The sequence below is a fragment of the Fukomys damarensis genome, unplaced genomic scaffold (assembly GCF_012274545.1).
Source record: "Fukomys damarensis isolate Sample0158 unplaced genomic scaffold, DMR_v1.0_HiC HiC_scaffold_39, whole genome shotgun sequence".
NCBI classification, from domain to species: Eukaryota; Metazoa; Chordata; class Mammalia; order Rodentia; family Bathyergidae; genus Fukomys; species Fukomys damarensis.
Window position 1 is genome coordinate 87,065,091 of NW_022900951.1, and position 21,839 is coordinate 87,086,929.

The 21,839-nt window shown below is 38.8% G+C and overlaps 1 protein-coding gene across 6 annotated transcripts in view; it reads right to left on the minus strand.

Moving 5' to 3' along the window:
- Window positions 1-2,318: 2,318 nt before the first annotated feature.
- The window catches only part of Chrdl1 (chordin like 1), a 140,824-nt gene continuing 121,303 nt past the window's right edge, over window positions 2,319-21,839 (minus strand). For 2 of the 6 annotated variants that reach the window (XM_010603076.3, XM_010603075.3), the window contains exons 8-12: window positions 20,172-20,340; window positions 16,493-16,687; window positions 10,244-10,411; window positions 6,928-7,017; window positions 2,320-4,683 (exon numbers count right to left, since the gene is read on the minus strand). In XM_010603076.3, the coding sequence (XP_010601378.1) occupies window positions 4,553-4,683; window positions 6,928-7,017; window positions 10,244-10,411; window positions 16,493-16,687; window positions 20,172-20,340 (753 nt within the window). In that variant the 3' untranslated portion in view covers window positions 2,320-4,552. Of the gene's footprint in view, window positions 4,684-6,927; window positions 7,018-10,243; window positions 10,412-16,445; window positions 16,688-20,171; window positions 20,341-21,839 lie in introns of those variants that run through there. The other 4 variants (XM_010603073.3, XM_010603072.3, XM_019204374.2 and 1 more) reach the window with 3 other exon arrangements.

Consider the following 21,839-nt stretch of genomic DNA (forward strand, 5'->3'; position numbering starts at 1 on the left):
ATGATGAACTGTGGGGAAGTGAACAGGAAACATAATTCATATGAAGGCAAGTAATGGACCACAGAGGATATTTTAGTTGTATGTATACAAACTCATCTTGCTGTTGAATTCTTATATTCAGTGATAAGTCTCTCTTTTCTCCTTGGTAAAAGGGAGGGGCCATGTTACCCAAATAGAAATTTTTGCCCTGCTGTTAGGCAGGTGAGAGTAGTGCAGGGAACTCTTCCTGCAACTACTGAGTCTTGATTGCCGTTAGGTCACTCAAAATAACCCTTATACCAAAAGACACATTTTAAAGTTGTATATTCTGAACCCCTTCAAGAATCAAAGCAAGCAAGGAATAAAAAGGTGGAAAACATGTAGGAGTAAGCAGGATTTCCCTTTGAACCCAAAAGAGATGAACTTTTGTGCTTCATGAGAATGATGGTGTGGGCAAGTGGGTACAGACTATATGGGAGAAAATTTGACTAGAGGAATTAAGAGCAAAAACCTATAAGCATCGCCTACATTGAGGAGATCAAACTGACAGGACTGGGTGAAATCTAGATGTGGCTCATTAGGGAACAGAAAGAGTAAAAAATGGAGCCAAGATGTTTAGTTTTAGTAATTTGCAGTTCCTTCAGTGTAGGAACAATATTGGGATCTATAGCCCATCATTCCAGAAGGAAGTAAGCAGGAGATAAAGGAAGACCAAGCTAACAGAAATTAGCAGGATGATGTGCAGCTTAACATAAGGGGTTGACATCTACTAAAGTTCCAAATCCCTTCCAGATTATGTGTCAAAACTGTGAGTCCTGAAAAAAAATTAAACTGTGAGTCCTGGGATGTAGCATGATGGGAGATGACATCTCACCCACCTCACACAACAGATCAACTTGCCCACACTTCCCACAATCTTCAATCTTTTCCTTTCTATAGTATCTGTCACCCAGGTTAAGTAGTTCTCATATTTAAAACAAAATTCCTTCCTTTGATCTTATTTCTTTTCCAGATACTTCCTTCACTGTGACTCACTACCTCCTGTAGTGCAGCTTCTCCAGAGTTGTCTTGGGATCATGGCAATCTCCAATTCCCCATCTCCCCACTCACTTTCTTACAACTCACTCTAATAAGCTTCTGTTCAGTCATTCCAACAGTATTTCTCTTCCATGTGGCCAACCCCAATGCGTGCTTTTCTGTCCTAAGATTATGTGATATCTCAGCAGTCTTGACACATGAGTCTTGAAGCAGTTCTTACATTTTGCCTTCTGTGATAACAAACACTCAGAGGATGGAGGGAATTTAGTTTGGATCAAAATGTGTGACAAAAGTCTTACCCTGCTCCCTGTAAATTGTTTTTATTTAAAAACATTGTGAATAGTAGATTCCCTTTAAGCCTGAATCAGTGGCCTAAAGGGAGGTAAGAATCCAATGCTCAATTTCAATGCCATGTCAGTCTTGAATATCCATGAACATTAATGAACGCTTAATATGTACTAGACAACATTCTAATCACTTTATATGCATTAACTAAATTAAAACTCATTGTAAGACTGCAGCCAGAGGGTATGAGTACCAATATTATCCCATTTTATAAGGCTGATAAACACAGCTGCTAAGCGCAGAGCTGGCTTAGAAATCCAGGATACATGCATACCCATGTTTATACAAGCACAACTCATGATAGCTAAAAGTTGGAAGCAGCCTTTAAGTCCATCAGAAGATGAATAGATAAAGAAAATGTGGCACTAGGCACAATGGGGTACTACTCTGCCATAAAGAAGGATAAAGTTGAGTCACTTGTAGGAAAATGGATGTGCTTTGAGAACATAAAGTTAAGTGAATTAAGTCAGATGCGCAATCTTAAATATAACATGGTTTCTCTATAGAAGTAACACAAAATGTACATAAAATAAAGAAGAAAATAAATATAACATGGTTTCTCTATACAAGTAACACAAAATGTACATAAAATAAAGAAGAAAATAAAAGACAGATAATGGGAAACAGTGAGATAGATCTTTTGTAAAAGGGAAAGTTATCAAGATATGAAAGGAGTGGTTAAGGATAGGAGGAGAAGGTGATGAAAATAGATGTAAGATGTGTTATGTATATGTGCCAACTCCCCATGACAAATGTAATCATGTACTGAAAACATGTACTAACAGAAATTTTTAAAGAAATCCCTGTAGTTTGACTCAGATTAACACTGTAACTACTGTACTATAGCTACTATAGCACAAGAAAGGTGTCAAGCTGTGTGAAAGTGCCAGACCATCGCCTGCTATCTAGTTCAAAGTCAGTAATAATAGTCAATCACATGTTCAGCTTGCTTGCAAATGACTTTTCAAAAGTAAAACTTTTATTAATTTAAAATCCAGAAATACAGTGACTACATAAATAAGTACCATGTTTAGGTACATGTCCTATGAGAAGAGTGAAAAGGTAATAATGTTACTTTACTCTTACTTGTTTATATCAGTTAACTAGAAAATGGCTATTATTGTGAAATGGTGCTTATGGTCTTTGTTGTTCCAAGTATTTATGATACAAATAAATACACAAGAAGAACCACATTCTTCTCTACTAACTATGGGTGGCTTGGCCTCGTTCCTAAGACCTACTCTCTATGAAACAACAAACACTGGAGGGTTTCTACGTTCACTGACACAGCTCCCCCCAATACTTTGGAAAGGTGTGTCTCAGCACCAGAAATCAGGCATCTATCTAGAGAATCTTTTGGGTGTTCCCCTAAGGCTGAGCATTCAGAGAACACCTGAGTGGGAAGGCTATGGGGTGAAACATCTAGAAGTGGAATCACCCACTTTTCTTCAGGATCCCGTTACTATGGAAATGACTGCCACTTCTGAAAGGGAGACAGCAGCTGCTTACTCACTATGACCCTCACTTTCTATAACAAGGCTCTGTGGCTTTTCAGCCCAGGACGTCCTTCCTCCTCGAGTAAAATGTGTGTGGTGCACTGGTGCAAGAATTGTCCCATGAATTCCTGGCTAGGAGGCCCTCGTGTCTCTTTTATGGAAACAGACTCTTCTATGGCAGATGGCTGTTGACATTTCCCCCATCAGTGTCAAATACATTAAGGAAAAACATGTTCTCTCACCTATCATCACAGAGTGGGAAATATGCACTATCTGAGTCTTCAATGCTTCTTAGTACATACTAGAGTTCATTCATGACCGGCAGAGTGGACAAATTCAGAGGCATGCTTAAGATCCCTTTGAGGAAAATTTAGTTTTCCCACAAAGACAATGTATAAGGCAGACCTCAAAACTGATAATTTATACTCTAGTATTGTACTGCAAATAGACATTTCATGAACAGTGTTTTCTAGAATCCCTGATTCAAATCCATGCTTGCTGGATAAAGCAAAAAACGAGGGGAAGGTTTAGGATAAAGATCTTTATCAGAATTTTCAGCTCCTTAAATAAACAGCAACTCTCTTAACTGAAAAGCCAACATTCAGAAACTTGTGAAGATTGAGCCTTTCTGTACAGTAAAAAAAAAAAAAATCAACTTTTGAAGAATGAAAACTGCCCTTTTAAGGGGCTTCTAGAATTTATTAATTCAGCCTAAATTTTCTGGCTAGACAAGTATGACCTCAAGAAATTTAGTGAATATTAATCTACTAATTGGTGGATTTTGTTGCCGTGAAAACAATAAGACGGCCTCTTTGACTTTTATCAATCCCTTTCTTCAATAATCACTTTGTATTGATTCAGTTTCTGATAATACTACCCAATTCTAAGTTCTTTTTGGAGGCTTCATAGGTTCAGGAAAAAAAAAGAAAGGGTATCATCAGGGAAAAGTTATTCACCACTTTAAAGTGAATGAGGCCAGAAATGGTGCTTTTATTCTTCACACTGCCACTCTAGTTGCTGAATTCAACAGCCACCTCAAAGGCCTAAGAACAGAGCCTTTTGCTTAAAAGTTTTTATTTATTCTCCTGGGCACCAACAACCTCCAAGGCTTTTTAGGCAGAGAAGGGAAGAGTCTAGGCTGGCTTTGCCTCAGGGCAGAGGCTACAGTTTCTTGTGTGTGTGTGTGTGTGTGTGTCTGTGTATGTGCATGTGCTTACATGCACACGTGCTTAAGGATGGGCAGTTAATTTTCTTGTAAAGGACAAAAGGCATTCTAACATTCAAAGAATATCATTTCAATCAAATAATTGCTCTATTCTCCAGAACAGCTACTAAGCAATTGCCTTCTCTTTCTTTCATTTGAATAACTTTCTTCATAGAAACCCCGGGAGTTTTGTTTGCTCTTTAACATGTACAGAAATGTGATTCTCCAAGAAACTAGAGACGCATTGTGGTGTTTTATCCCTCTTCCTCCCACAAATCATTTATGACTCTCGTAGTCTCTTTAGAGGAGATGGTTCAGGGCTGACACACCACTCCACATAAAGGAGCAAGTTACGCTATGCATGACGTGAATAACTGACTGCATTTGAGTTTGGGGTTGTAAGGTACTACTGATTTAAGCAAAATAAACCGGCAGTCCAGCTGCAGCTCAAGTTTTCTTGCTTGACCTTATTTAATACTGTCTGACTTGCCTAACAGTGGCCTTTTTCAGATCTCTCCAGGTACAAAACTTTGACCAAATCTTCAAGCTCTGTTCTGCACACACGACTTGAACACATCTGGCTGATCTGAGCTTCTCCTTCAGTGAATATCTTCCACTGGCCTAAAAGCCAAACACAAAAGGGCAGGAAAGTGTAAGAGGACATCAGAGTCAACAGAACACCCCCCATCCTGCCCCACCTACCTTACTCATGGAACCACCAGAGGATTTCAAAGACAACTGGAGAACTCCTGGTCCAAGTTCAGTAAATTCCTTAAAAGTGTTTTAAACCACTTTGCTTTCCCTGGCCACAGGAGAACATGATTCCCTCCCCTTGAGACTTGATCTCTGCTGCTTTCTCCCTTGGATTCCTCACTCTTTCCTATTCTTTCTCATGCAATGGGAAGACAGAAGGAAAAAGGAAAAGAAGGGCTGATCAAGGGACTAGCTTTCACTGAAGCCCTGTGATGTACCAGGCTCTTCTAGGCACATTACATAAAGGAGTTGGGCTTGTTTTTCATGCCCGCAGATCTCTCAGATCTTTCTTCCTCCAGATGCACACAGAGGCACACACCATCTGCATCCATTGCACACACTAAATCCTAAATGCTAATGGGCACAGAGTATGTCTAAATCATCTCTTAAGTCTTCTAGATCACAGCAGTACTTTGCTGACAGTATGAACTAAAATAAGTTTTTTGAAATTAAATGGTAATTTTAGAAGACACATCTTTGATCCTGGGATCCTAGACTTTGGCTCTTTTATTCCTTACTTCCAACACTTTCATTTGAATACTCGCACTGTTCATTTTATCTTCTATTGGTGCTGCAGGAAAAACAGTTGACCTCATCAACTCTATTTACAGTTGACTATTGGATAATTCTTCTTAGATGGCCTTTAAGTATCTTAATTCGAATATTCAAGTGAAACTCTTTCTTCACCAATACTTCTTAAGCATTTCTCATTGGTAAATGGCAATATTATTCACTCTATAAAGCTATTAATATTGAAGTCATCCCAAACTCCTTTCTCTCTCTGACACTAATTTTGTTGATTTAATCCGAGAAATGTCTCTCAGTGATCTGTCCTCTCCATCTTACTGACTTAATATAGTATAATAGTCTCCTAATTCAGACTATTGTCAGCTCTCTCACCAACAGTCCACCTCTCCACACAGCAAGGATTTCTTTCTAAAATGTACCATTAATTTGTTTTTAAAAAAAACTTCAGCCTGTGTTCTCTGATGAGATGACATCCAACGTCTTCCCATAGCAAACTGGGCTCTTTAAATCTGGCTTCATCAAAATAGGTGCTTAACAAATCTATCTGAAAGCCCAGAGATGTCTTCCTAAAGCACTCTTTTGATTGTACTAGGATGTTTGTAATTTTGCAGCAACTCCCAGTGTACTTGCTTTATATGTGAACTTTTCACTAGCTTCTTCTGGGCCCTCTAACTACTTCCTACCAACTCTTCTCCTCTTTAAATGCACCTTATTGTGATTTTTGTGATCATTCCTCATCCCCACCTACATTTTTTTGTTTGCTCCTGTCTGAATCTTCACTTGGGCTGAACCTTCTTCCAGGACTGATTTCTTGATCCACTGCCCAGTCATACCCTTCTTTTACAAAACACACCTCCTCCCCGAAGCCTTCCCTGACTAAGCCCACCTGGCTCTCATCTCATTGTTCTTTGCAGATTCCCCTGAGCACGTAAGGTATTTAACTCCCCAAAAGTATACTAATTCATAGTCAAGGCGTTTTCATGTTCTATCTTGCCTCTTAGAATTCCCTGTGTATACAAACTGTGTGCCTTTTATTCCATTAGACATGCTCTCTTCCACTCCCAGTGCCTAGCAGTATCTAGTCCCCAGGCTCCATCTAGTGTAGAAAGTGGGAGTATGCTTGAATGCCTGAGGGCTTTTAAAGAAACATGACCACTCAGGGACAATTTCACAGGGTCAAAAGACTTAAAAATAACACAGGAATTGATTATGTATACTGTTTATCTCCTATCCTTACCACCAGAGAACACAGCCTTCTAGATGTGAATTCTCCACTACTAAACCGGGCCTGAAATTTTATGTAAAGCCTTTTGCAACCCTCTTGAGACTCCAGGCTTAGCAGTTTCATTAAAGGCATTCAGGAACCCAGGACCTGATGTAGTTTATGCTTACCCTACATCAGGGTCTGTATTACTCATGCCCAAGATTTTCAGTTCACATTCAGACATCCTATTTGTTGCTAAGCCCCCCAGAGGAAAAAGAGAATATTCTCTAATGTTGATATTGAGTGCTTCCAACATTTACTAAGAACATAGAACTAAGAACATATGTTTCCAGTGAGGAGTAAAGAAAGGTACCACTTACTCAGGGTTGTCCTGGTTACCAGCTTGAAGTGGTGGAGTTCCTCAAACATTCTTTTTGAGATCTTTTCAATGTGGAAGTGCTGGAGGATGCCTGGGGACAAGCAAAAAGTGGGGCAGGTGGTCAGGCATTCTCTCTTTCTGGAACTATAGATGCCTTTTGCTCCCTGGGCTGAACATATTGTTTCATTATTGGGGCCTCAGTGTATTGAGCTGGGCTGTGTGACATGCTTAACCAAGAATGTGGTTGGTTCGAAGGTTTTAATTGTCTCCATTTGTATCCTTGGCTTGTCTAGGTAATGAAGATAAGGAGGACAGTGCTGCTGAGTGTGGGACCCCATCCTAGGGAAAGCCACATGGATTCAAGCATGGATGCTGGTCAGAGCTTCTTCAGCCAAAGGCAGTATTACAAAGTCTGCCTTTGCTTCAAATATGGGTAGACTATGTTCTTGCCAAACTAGTAGGATGCCCTCCTAGCAAAATAATGAGAGCCAGCAGTAGGATCACAGACAGGTCATTTGTGTAAATGAAGAAGCTACCCTTGTGCCTGCACTTACTAAAGTGCCTATTTTCCTGCGGGAAATATTCACAGCTCCATTAGCCTTCCCTTTTAAAAATAATAGGGAGAGGTAAAGTAGAGTAGCCCGTACAGTCTGAACCTTGCCCAAATAGCTTTAGTCAGAATAACAGACAAAAAACCGAAAACTGCCTTGTAGTTAAGTAGGAAAATGTCACAATCCAATTTAAACAATCTGAAAGAGGTCTATAGGAGGCAAAGGAGATGAAGCATGTGATTTAATATGCCTATGAAGCACAGATCTTGATAACCTGGCTGTTACGGTTTGGGTCTAGATGCCCTTCGCAAAGCCTCATGTGGTCATAGGCTTGATCTAGAGTGTGTGAAGCTGGAATTGATTCACGGTGCAATGCTAGGCTCAAGGGCACTAGGATTAAGGGTGTGAGTGCTACCCGTCCTAAGTAGTCTGGATAAGATAAAAGGGGCATGCTTGCTTTGGCAGCACATATACTAAGATAAAAGAGGCAGGGGGACACTGTTAGCTCTTGTTACCTGTGTTACCTTGTGTGTGTGCCACATTGTTTCTACTCTGCCAAGCCTGTTTGTTATTCCTGCCTTGGGATGCTACACTAGCAAGCTAGGCTAGCAAGCTGCAAACCATCCATACACTGCTGTGGGGTGAGAGATATGGGGTAATGAATACCAGGTCCAATGCTAGGAAGCCAACAGATAGATCACTGCCTTGTCCAAGATCACCAGTTACAGATGTGCTATGGAGTTAAAGGTTGGAAATTGGTATGCCTAAATATCAAGCCAAAACAAGCATGGACAAAAATCGCATGTACAGTATAGCATATAGTCTAAGACATGGGGAAGGGTATCTTTCCAAGAGAACTAAAAGAATCATATCACAGAGAAGTATGTGCACCCATGTTTATAGCGGCACAGTTTGTAATAGCTAAATCTTGGAAACAACCTATTTGCCCATCCGTTGGAAACTGGATAAAGAAGATGTGGTTTTTCTATAAAATGGAATATTACTCAGCCATAAAGAGCGAGAGAATAGATTCATTCATAGGAAAATGGATACATATTGAAGATATACTCCTAAGTGAAATAAATAAGTCCCACATGTGTAAATACCAAATAGTTTCCCTGGTGTGAATATTCTGCAACAATGCATAAGATTCTAATAAGATTACTGACATTTAGAAATGGGAGGAAAGGAGCTAAAGGTGTAGGGAAGGTGTGATACGTAGGGGAAGAACAAAAAGGGAAAAGAAAAAAATGTGAGAGAATGAAAAGATGAAAATAAAGTGTTTGTAGATGGGGAGGGGAGGAGGGGGTGAAGGGAGGGCAGAGGTAAGGGGAAAAAAATGAGAATCAAGACTTGCCATGTAAAGGTACATGATCCCAACAATGAATGTAAATGTACTGTATCCCTAAATGTACCAATAAACTCAATAAAAAAAAAATAAAAAAAATCGCATGTACAGTATAGCATATAGTCTAAGACATGGGGAAGGACACATTCTTTAGAGAAAAGTAGATACTGTGAAAAGGGAGAGAAAAAAATCCACACATACTAGAACAGTATTTCAGAAAGTATGGTCTGAGCCACCTGTATTAAGAATTACCAGGCCATGTTTTAAGCATGGAAATATTCAGACACTATCTAAGTCCTGCTGAATTTGTATCTCTGGGATAGAGACAGGTAGCTACATTTAAAAATAGCTCTGTGCATCATACTGAATTCCACTAAAGCTTGAATACTGTAAAGGCTTATGTAGGAGCTGGTAACAAAAAAATGAGTATTATTTTCCAATTAAAATCTCACTTCTACCATAAATTACTAGAAAACTTGACCATACCATGTCAGCACTAGTCTTGTGCCTATAGAACAGTGTAAAAAGCTATAGGATCACAGTGAACAAAATCAGTTTCTTACAGTCATTGTGAGTAATCAGAAAAGGAATTGCTGCTCATCATGACTGGGATTATTTCTCCAGTGAGACTATAATCTTCTTGAAGGTAGGGATGATGTTTTCAATTTGTCTTACCCCACAGTACACAGTGTGATTTGAGGGACTTAACTTCACATTAAATAAATAGGTTATCCTATTTGTAGAGCTTCATATCAGAAAGACAGGCTATAGTTTGGTAATTTGCAGCTCTGGCCACACATCAGAATCTCCTGTAGAGCTTTGATGCCCATGCTTTAACCAGATCAATTAATCAGACTGGAGGTAGGTACAGGTATTAGGTACTAAAAACAAAAGAAAAAGCTGGGCATGATGGCGCACGCCTGTAATCTCAGCACTCAGGAAACTGAAGCAGGAGGATTGCTGAGTTCGAGACCAGCCTGGGCTACATAGTGAGTTCCAGGTTGGTACTACATAGTGAGACTCTGTCTCAAAAAACAAAAATGAAAGAAAGAAAGAAAGAAAGAAAGAAAGAAAGAAAGAAAAACAAAAACTTGTCCAGATTATTCTGATGTACAGCATCATGTCAAGAACTATTCTATTTACTCCTTTATCACCTCACATTAAGAACTACTCTTTATCTTTTGGTTGTATGAGACAAACAACCATGGGAACTGCAAGGGTTAATACTTAATCTTCAGCACATTCCATAGTTAAAATTGAAGGGACATAATAAAAGCTGTGTTTAGACAGGTCAGTTTTTAAGCAACAAGAAAACTTCTAACCCAAATACAGAAATATGGTGAAACCGAGTACAGAAGAGTCTTCCCTTCCTTCTCTGCCCCACCTTTACAAAGATAAATTAAGGTTGTGTTGTTTACCTTTTCGAATGGTCCAGACGTGGACTTCTACCTGGGGTGGTCTTTCAGTCTCCAGTGCTATTTTTCTGGTAGTCTCCCCATCCTCCATGAATACAGATTCATATACGGGCATTGTTTCTTCTCCACAAAAGTAGCCTTTGCTGTCAAAGATTTGGCCTGGAAGTTCTTCTGAAATAAAGAAGTAAGTAGGAAATTGTCACTGTTTTCTAAAGCTAGATGTGAACTTCTACATTTTACTATATCATTATTTATACAAATTTACCCTTACTTACAGAAACTGGGCAGCCAACCAGAACAGTCTTACAAAGACAGAGGTTCCATCTTTATTGACTCAAGATAGGCTGCCTCAGTGAACAGCCACCAAAGCACAAAGAAGCATACAAATTTTGAAGTCCATCTGACGATCGAATCCACAGTTGTACAAAATACTGGCCCAGAAACTAAACTGTATCTCCTTACTGCCATCACTCATGAGTGAACTTAAATGAGGAGGAAGAAGGTAGGCAAATCTCTGAAGCCCTTAAAAGAATATAGATTTTCTCTACTGGGTCGAGATGGTGCTCTTCCCAGTCCAGTGTTGACAAAAAAGGCCCAGGAAATGGGCTGACATAGGGCCTTGGTTAACTTCCCTGACGTCCTTTAGATATACTTAGAAACATTCATGACACTCATTTATGTGCATATACTTGCCAATGGGTCTATCCAAATTGACTTGACATTTCTAAATGCTCTTTGATTTGTTTGTAAGGGGAATGCTAATACCAGATCGGCACCAGTGCCAAAACCTAGATGTCAGATTAGTCATCTGTACGCTATGCCAAATGAATGGTTGGGAGACAAAAAAAAATGGTCAAGTCCCTCAACTATGGATCATTTAATAATTAAACTAAACTGCCAAATTTCAGGTCCCAGGCATAAAGGTACCAATCCCTTAATATTCCCCATTCTACCTTCCATTTCCTCAGCCCCCTATCAAAAAAAGTTTTTCTTGATAGGTTATCAGTGAGTTAAACTTCCTTTCTAGCTTATAATCAGCACTCTCTTCAGCTGCATATTTGAAGTGTGCACTTAAATCATCAAAGAGAAACTTTAGACACCCTGAAAATTAAGTATGTTTAGAAGCCATCTATAAGAATATATGAATTGTTAAGGATGAAAACACTAAGTGTTCAGTGCTTTGGATGGATGATTAATTGAGGAGACTCACTGTCAGCCAGTCAGATATGTGTATCTTGCTGACTTGATCAGCTTTTCTGCCCCCACCACTATTAGGCACTATAAGGACAAAAGCATCGTCTTCTCTTGACAACTCCAGGTTGGATTACTCAATTTGTGGATTATTTTGGGACCAAACTTCCATTCTCTCTTTGTCTTTCTTTTCAGCTATTTAATTACTTTGGCAGTCCAGTCTTTTTGGTAATGTTAGGTAATTAAGGGATGTGTGCTAGCACTTTTCAAATGGGTGGAAGAGGTTATAGAGTGTACAGCAACTTCTGTATATTCTATTATCACCTTTAGAATGCAAGTTGAGTTCATTTGTTAAAATTTGCTCAGCAGCTTAATATTGGATATGGCTACAGCTGCCACATGAAATCCATGATAGCACTGCAAGTACCTATAATATGCGCCCAGTATCTTAAAAGAGTCATCCCGCACCTCCACCTCTTTCGCTCCAAGGGATCTACAAACAACAAAATGAATTTGTGATTCAACCCTGGATGATACTTGAAAATAACAAGAGAAGCCAAGTTTGTCTTTAGAAGGGCTTATTCAGAAACATCTTACACTCTCCACACTACCTCAAGGTGCTTTCTGGTCTTTTCGTGCTTACGTATTCCCACTCTCTTCCAGGGAAGCATGCCACACTTGAAGTCACTTCTGGCTATTCCTACCTCCCATGAGAATATTCTTTCCTGAGCCCTCCAGAATTAGGAAGCTGAGAAAGCATTCCTGAGGGAAGTATTAATGACTGATGATACACAAAGCGGTATAGAAATTCTCACCTTTTATGTTACCCCAAAAGTTTTCTTTTCTTTTCTTTTTTTTGTTTTTTTGGTTTTTTTTGTTACCGGGATTGAACTTGGGTACTTGCGCTTGCAAGGCAGGCCACCGAACCACTGAGCTAAATCCCCGGCCCAACCCCAAAATTTTCTACTTTCACACATTTCAGGAAGGTGGGAAGTAGGAAAAAACAGATCTTCTAGAGAAACTGGTGTAGGTATCAGATTTTTTATATATTGCCAATTGGGGTTCTGGATGATAATTTTTAAAACAATAACATCATTTTGTCTAATTGTGAAAGTGATACATGTTTACTAATGAAATTTAGGAAATACAAATAAAAGAGAAGAAAATAAGAATTATTCAGAGTTCAGTTATCCAAAGATAATCACAATAAACATTCTGCTATATTCTCTTTCAGTCTTTTTCTTTAAAAATCTAAGCATTCATATAAATGTTTATATGCACATATAGGCTTTATGCACGTATACCTATATATACTTTCCTTTTAACACAAAAAAATGTGATCACAGTATACATGGTTTTCAGCTTGATTTTCATACTTAATATATTGCAAATGTCTTTCCATGTCACCAAATCTTAGTCTACAAGTATTATTAATGGCTATATGGTACTCCACAGTACAACTATATGTGATAATTTAAACATTCTCATATTGGTGGACTTAAAAATTATTTTAGCCAAACTAGTTTTGCTTTTACAATTTTTTTCACTACTATAAACAATACTGCAGCAAAAATCTTTGCGTGAAAATCTTTGTGTATGTCTTTGATTATTTTATTAGGATATCAGGGAGTAAAATTGCTTAAACAAAGGTTTTTAATAAACATTACCAATTTAAGAAAGAAATTATAGGTCATGTATGTTATTGTCCTATTTTCATAACATTTTATTTGAATCCTCTGCATCAGTAAGATCGTAAGTATCCAGTGAAATGTGATCTGGTCTAAGGGACTGAGATTCACATTGTAATATTATATAGTGAGCAAATTTATCTTATCTTGGATGGTTTTGGTAACCATTCATTTTTGTTTGCAATTATCTGTTTTTAAACTATAAATGTTAGATGGTTGACAGAAGAGAAAATTGTGTGGGTAAAACTGCTATTAAGTGATATTAAAGGATTTGGGGATGCAGTGAGATCACAAAGTTAGAAGTCACAACAGGTCATCATTGATGGTTGGGTGGTCCTATTACCAATATCATTCTTGTAATTCACTTGTTCCCTACCCCTAATAAACGCATTTGCATGTGAATTTTAATGCTTCACTTCTACTCCATATCAGCTAGATCTTGTCCTTCCTGTCCATGCCCTGCCTCATTTACTCTAGAAGATGGGGCTCATTATATTATGGAAGATTTGGTTTGTGCCTCAATCAGTGCTTCTCAAGCTTTAATGCATGTATTATACATTAGAATGCATCCCTATACTTTAATGCATGTACTATACATTAGAATGCATCCCTATACATTAGAATTTTTAAAAAATGCAGATTCTTGGGCCAGGGATTTAGCTCAATGGTGCCGCTGCCTGCCTCGCAAGCGCAGGTCCTGAGTCTATCTCTGGTACAAAAAAAAAAAAATGCAGATTCTAGTGCAGTAGATCTAGAATGGGACTCTAAGAGTTAGCATTTGTAACTAGCTCCCCAGGCTGCTGACCCAAGAGCTTCAATTTGAGTGGCATGACCGTAAATGATTGTGGACCTATAGCAGTGATTCTCAAACTTTTCTAAACATTAATATAGCCTGGGAATCTTAAAAATTCCAAAACCCAGGCCACATTTCAAATAAATTAACCATCATAATCTCTGGGGATGAGACGCAGGTGTTTTTAGAAGCTCTCTGAAGAAAAGTTAGGGAACCACTGGTCCACATGAAAATGTTCTGTAAATGTATATTTGTTTTCTAATCATGAGGAATTAACTAAATTAAAGCAATAAATGATTTAGCTCTCTGGCCACATTTAAAATGTTCAGGATTTCATTTGTCTTTATAAATTTTTTTTTTCTTGCAGAAAGCACAAAATGATAAAATCATAGGCCTGGGAGTTACTTATTATAGAACACTGGAACTGGAAGGGGTCTAGGTGACCATCTGCTCTAACACTCATATATTACAAAGGAAATTTGGCCTCAGAGAGGTAAGGTTACTTCATCTGGATCAGGCAGGAAATCAGTGGCAAGTCAGGATTAGACTATTTGATTACTCATACCATTATTTGTCATTTCCATTATTACAGAGTGTCTTTTTAATGTAGCTCAATCTTAAAAACCACCACTTAAATAGTTTACCATTTAAAAAAATAGTGAACATTTTCTACTGGAAAGACAATGGGATGGAAGTGACCTGAGTTCTATACCTTGCTTTTATTATCAATTAGGAAATAAGGAGTTCTATATGCCTCACTTATCTGTATGTCTAATTCTTTCCTTCTGTTTGGGAAGTTTTCTGTCATTAATTCTGTGAATAGCTTTTTTATGTCATTTGCGTTTTCTCCTGTTTTTTCATGAATTCCTATCAGTCTTATGTTATTTTTCTTTGTATTGTCTAGGAGTTGTTGGATTGATTTCTCATGATCCCTTACTGTTTTTAAGAGACTTCTTTTTTCACGGTCACTGACTGCAAATCTATCTTCTATATCTGAAATTCTATCTTTGCAATCTTTTATTCTGTTGCATACACTTTCAATAGAGTTTTTAATCTCCTGGATATCTGTTTGAATCTGTTTTATGGATTCCATTTCTTTCCTCTGTTGGGCATTCATTGTTTCCATTTCTTTCTTATGCTGAGTCTTCATGGCTTCTATCATAGTCTTGAGCTCATCTATTTTTTTGTCAGTTTCTGCTCTAGAGTCTCGAATCATGACTTCCATTTTGCTCATCATCTCTCTGGTTAACTGGAAAATTATTTCTGATTTGAATTTTTCTAGAACCTGATTGATTTGTTTTGTTACCTCCTGTGCTATGGGTCCAGGGAGTCCTGCTGGTTCACTATCAGACTTTTTATCCTCATTTGTCCTACTATTTGCCATTGGTGAACTGGAAATCTGTTTTTGTGTCTTGCTTAAGTGTTTTCTCATTTTTATTTTTATTGTTGAGTTGTCCTTCTTTAATTTCTGGGTATTACTTAAATCTTCCTAATATAGTTGCATTTTAGCTTTTGAGTTTCTAATGACTCATAGACATCCTCATTTTCATAATATCAGAGAAAACAACTCTTTAAATCAATCACAACCCTTTATCCCAACTGATACATTCAGCAGCCCAATAGGATCAGGCACAGCTTGCAAAAAGAAAAAAATATGAGAAAATGAAAAAATGGAAGTTTCATCACTCTTGAAAAGTCACTTTATACACCTTGTTTTCTTATCTTTGAAAGATACAGAGCAAGATAATTATATGCTTTTGGAGTTGGAAGGTGGGGGGAGAGGAGATAGAGAAAGGTTTAATAGCAGATACCAAAATACAGTTAGGAATTATTGGTTCTAGTGTTCTATAAGACAGTATGGCAACTATAATCTTTAATAAATTATGATTTATTTAAAATAACTATAAAAGTCCAAAAGTTTCCAACACAAAAATTAATGTTCAAGGAAATGGAAATGATGTGATCATTATACATTATGCATTCTATAAGTGAATATATTCAAATATGATGCCTCAAAAATAGAGAATATGCAACAAGAAAAGGATTGCTTAGAAACCAATTATTCTAATCTCTTCACATAAGACAAACAAGACCTAAAGTGGATATGACACATTTTCAAGTTTATGCCCCCACTTAGATATGGACCAGAACCTGTCTGTCTTCCAGTGTATCTCACCTGTCTCTCACCTTGTCTAATGAATGTGACTGTGCTTTGGTGAGATAAAGTGATAAAATGAAAAGTGCTACTGTTTTTCTTTATGTTATTGTTGTTTTTCTAATAATTGTGACAATCCAAACTCTCTACTGAAGTAAGGATTAGGTCAGCATTGAAAGCTACATGGGAGATGTGATAGAAAGAAATTCCCAGTATATTTCTCAACAGTAAATCTTTCCAAGCAACCATCTATCAGTCCCTCAAGACAGGAAATGAATGAAATTCATTCTTACTAGAACTGCTACCACTGGAGTTAGATGACAGGTTGATTATATTTCTTAATGCTCAAAGTTGAGAAGGACCACTTGTGGATCTCAGTCAACCAAAGGCAGTGCCTCCAACCAACGCACCTTTTGCTTTTTTACCTGGACACACCTTGCAGCACTTTCCATCTATTTTTTGAGGATACTTGCAGGGGTATCGATTGGGGCAGTGGATTTTCTTACACTCTTGCTTGGTGACATTACAAGTGCACAGCACACACTCCACAATGCCAAATGCCCTGAGGTTTGGGTGCCAGGATTCTCCATGGGAATAGGTCTTTCCATTGGAAACACACACTAGAAGAGTACAAAGAATCAGAAATTAAAAGCAAAGTAGCTGAAATTGGTCCCAATGCCCAGAATCCAAGCCCTGAACTCCTTAATATATCCCATGTTTGTATTATGGACATGGAGAAACATTTATAGCACTCTGAAGCACATTCGTACAGAATTTCAAGTGCTATGAGAATATGATTATTATAGTTTAGGTCTAGATGTCCCCCCAAAGCCTCATGCGGTCTTAGGTGGCTGAATGTAGAGTGTGTGATGCTGGGATTAAGGCATTTGATTACTGAAACAGTACATTGATTGGTTTGGTGATGCCCTAATCCCTGTAGTCTGGATAAGATAAAAGGGGCAGAAAAATGCCATTAAAGTTCCCTAATTGCTTTTGCTACATTGTGTCTGTCTGAACTGTTTCTCCTCCGCGATGACTGTCTGCCATGCTACTACCTCGGAGCCAGCCCACTATGGACTGAAATCTCTATGAACTGTAAGCCAAATAAACTTTCTCCCTTTAACTTTGGGTATTTTGTCTCAGCAACCAGAAAAGTAACTAATGCAAAGATCAACCAACACAGATTGGTGTCATTGTGATTTGGATCTGGAATGTCCTCCACAAGACTCATGTGTTCAGAGTGAGGCTTTGGGAAAGCGATTGGACCATAGGGACACTATGTCCATCAGTGGAACAATCCACTGATGAATCCATAGTTAAATGTGCTGTTAGGCAGTGGGGCCTTGCCAGAAGAGGTGGGTCACTGGGGGTTTGACCTGAAAAGGTCTATTTCCCTCCCTGGTTTCTACCTTCCAGGCCACCATTATATGAGCAACTTTCCTCCATAGCAAGCCCATCCATCATGCCATTTCTGCCTTTGAGCCTGCCAACCACAGACTAAAACTTCTGAAACTGTGAGCCAAAATAAATCTCTCCTTGTTGGTGGGTGTTGAGTATTATGTTTTGATAATGAGAAAGTGACAATGATAGGTATGGACCTTAATTCTGCTGGTGTACTCTTTGGTGTGGGAAGGGCAGTGCTAAGACAAAACCAAGAGGGACATGTCCCTTGGGTAATTGTGAAGGGGTAGCCTTTTATGCCTCTACTCTTGGGGCAATTTTCTGTTTCCAACTTTATAGCGGCTGTGGATGCTCGGTGACAGAGAACCACTGTCTGCTCCACAGATATCTGTTGGCACTCTGGCATTTGTTGAGTGTTTTCTAAGAAGGGAACACACATCTAGGCTTCAGGCCAAGTGGCCTAAGAAGGGGATGGACTACAGGTACATCCTTCCATGTAAATCAAACCCAAAATTTATTAAGTTGCTATAGTAAGGCATGAAACTAGACTCCAGGATGTAAAATTCAAAGGGCTGTGAATGGAGAGGTCTGAGAAGGAGTTCTCATGCTTTTGGAGAGTGTAAGCCATGACTGAGTCTGGGTGTGTTTTTCATTATTCTCATCGCTTCATCACACCCAGGGAGACCTGTCGGCATCCTAATCAACAAGATCTCTAGGGTGGGTTGTATTACTTTGGGTGGGACTAGGGGCAGAAATAGCCCCACTTGGGGCGTTTCTAGGAATTGACTGATTTGGCGGCCAGACAAGAGGCTCAGGATGAATCACTGGCTATTTCTTTCTCATCAAGTCCACTGGGTCATATTAAGAAATATGAATGATGTTGGCCTTTTACTGTCCTTTGCAAAAGCTGCAAGAGCACTGGGCGCTGTAACAGGTCAGTTTGTGTAAAGATTTCCAGTAACCTAAATGAGAGAGGGTCCCAACCTTCCAGTGAGTCAGAATAGAGACTTAATACCTAAACTATGAGGTGCAGGCTATGGATAGGATCAAACAAGATGGTAGAGTACTGTCACTTCTCCTCTTTGACTCTAATAAGGAACCAAAGAGGTATATCTGAGAAGATAGCATCATTAGCAAAAGAGCTAGGGAGAAGTGTGAACTATGCTGAGTAGCAGTGCAGGTAGGACTCCCGGTATAAAATAGCTAGGCACCCTGTCTCCTAAACATTTGGGTTGAGGGAACAGTCCACATTAGGTGAGAGTACACACTCTGCAGCAGAATACAGTGAGCTAAGTTATCTAGAGGGAAATATTGCCTTCTCCCCAGCAACAAATACTCAGATGAGTTTGGATCTTTCAGCTGGGGAGTTGGGAGCTGGGGGTGGAGATAAATGATTCTCTAGTGAACTATAATAGAAAGGTCAGAGAAGAAACTGCTGCATCCAAATTGATGGGGGCAGACGAATAAATGTAAACCAGCTGGGGCTTTTGTAGGACACAGAGACAATCAAGAAATGAGCCTCCACCTTGAAAATAAAGAGACCTTATAGACATTATGTGGTTTACATATAAAAAGGCCATTGCCACACATTTTTAGAAAGGTTCTGAAATATTTTCAGAGGAAATGGAATCTTTGCAGAAAAATTTAGGATTGAAGATCAACAGCATCCTTATCTAACTCCTTTCATAAACTTGTATCAGAATACCGTGGGACTTAAAAATAGTAAACATTTCCAATTCTTTTAATATACCACCATTTATTAAGAATTTTATCTTTTTATTAATAATTTTATCTAGACTGTATAACTCTGTAGGTTCAAAAGCAACCTAATTTTTCATCTGTAATCTAAAATTCACATCTAACTAGCAACAGATGTGATCAACTAGCTTTGGCTTAACTAGCTTTGAGATTTATAGTAGGAGTTCTTTGTAGTGGATTGTTTTTCACCTGTGTTATTCAATCATTTGGTTTAATAATTTATTACTTTTAACCCATTCAGAGAACTGACTTTAGTTTGTTTTCCCTTTAAAGGTAACAAAACATGCTTGTGGATTCACAAAAAGTATCTAGCTCAGCTCTTGCTCCAAAAGAGCTAGTTGACAGGATCACTAAAAAGTAAGAACCAGTCAATTGTTTTACTAAAAGTTTCCTCCCAGCTCTGCTACTGGGGGTGGGCTGGTGGAGGCCAGAGAGTCGCATGTGGGAGAAAACAGGGTCCATTGATATGTGTGGATAGTTGCTGTAGTCAGTTGATTGCTGAGTGGGCTGCAGGTTTGAGCTAACGTGATCAGTCATCCTGGGGCTCAGCCAGGTGGTTTCTGTAATTCTTGCTCAATTACTCATTTTTTTCAGGACAATCTCCTCATATGCTAAACACTGAACCAGAATCTCTGAGTACAGGGCCAGGAATATTTAACAAGGAGCCCCAGGAGAATCTGGGGTGCACTGGGGTATGAGAAAGGCTATTTCTAAGGCTTGGATAAGAACTTTTGAAGTGTTTGGCACCAATTACCCTTGAATGCTTGGTGATCTACTTGCTAAAGACTCAAAAAAAATTTCCACTTTGTAGACTTGCTAGTGAGTGATCATGTGAATGTTGTGCTATTCATTGGAGAAAGGGTTCTTTCTCAGTTCCAGCCCTCAGAAGAACAGGGATGCCTGGACTCTGATATAGACACAGTACAAAATGAGGATATCACTTACCTTGTCCATGCTTGTGTTTATTATTGATGACAATCTGCACAATGGTTCCCGATGCTTGCTGAGAGTCCATAAGAGCTCCCCGGTGACTTCTGGCCCCAGGAAAGCGGGGCAACACTCCAGCCTGTCGGCTTGGTGGAGGATCATAGTGGGAGCGGTGATAAGAGTGCCTCTATAAAATGATAAGAACAAATTTGGTCCAAAAGTAATCCACTAATGTGATTGCAGAGATTGAGATACATACATTAGAAACAATTTGATAAGTTTGATTTGTAGTGTTGAACTCTGACCTTAGCTACATGTCAATTAAAACAAAAGAAGCATGGATATGACTGCGTAAAAACAGACTAGATCCAAAGACAAACTTCTGAGGGAGAAAACAAGCAAAAGGGATAATGTGTCCTTCCTGCTCTTGAGACTCAAAGTTTTGTAGAGTTAAAATAGTAGTCTACAACACAAGGCAAATGGTGACAGAGGCCACAGGAGAAGTCTAAAGTGCTATACACATTAGAAGGAGAAAGAGAGTTGCTAGTCAGGGAGGATTTTGTGACCTGGTCCATGAAGAATGGATAGATGACGTCTCTCTCTCTCTCTCTCTCTCTCTCTCTCTCTCTCTCTCTCTCTCTCGTTTGTGGGGAATATTCTAGGCAGAGGTTCTCAAGTTCAGAAGGTGTAGCATTGAACATAGTGTCCAAAAGGGAGCAGTTGAAGGATAACATTCCAAAGGAGGCTGGAGCCAGATCATGGAGGACTTTAAATGTCAATCTAAGGGATGAAAACTTTATTTGATAAGTGACAGAGGTGGGGGTGTGGAAGCTTTTTAAGGGATTTTTTTGAAGTAGAAAAATAATTTATCTATCTATCTATCATCTATCTATCTATCTATATATATATTTTGGTATTGGGGATTGAACACGGGTCCTTGTGCTTGTGAGGCAGGAGGCAGAATCTCTGAGCTAAATCCCCGGCCCTAGAGAAGTAATTTAATGTGAATTATGTTTCAAAGCAATGAGCACTGATAATGTGTAAAATGAACTAGACAAGAGGAAAAGATGGGAGTCAAGTGTAGTTTCAATAAGTTATATAGGGACAGTAAACACAGGAAGTGAAATGACATCATTCAGCAACACATTTTTATAGATGGACATTTTATAAACAGTACATGACATTTATTAGAATGTAAGCTCCACAGAGTCAAGGACTTTGTGGTGTTCACTCCTATACCTTCAGTTTCTAGAACAGTTTTGAGCATCCAGAGCAGTGGCGGCAAATCTCTGGCACACACGCTGCAGTGGGCTGTTTGTTATCACTGAAAGCTCTAAAGAGTTCACCATCATTGTACTACAAGGTGCTCATCAAATACTGATTGAATGAATGAAACAACAACATCCAATAATTTTTCTTTCAAAGATTCAATATATAAAGAACTCAAAACAATCAGCTTCCCCAAATATAAAGACCCAATTCAAAAATGGGCATCTGAAATGAACGGACATTTCTCAGGCAAAGAAGTAAAAGCATCAAGTAAATATACAAAAAAATGTTCCACATCCTGGTCCTTCGAGAGATGCAGATGAAAACAACACTGAGATTCCACCTCACCCCATAAAGAATGGCTGCTATCAAGAAATCAACCAAAAACAAATGTTGACGGGGTTGCGGGGAGAAAGG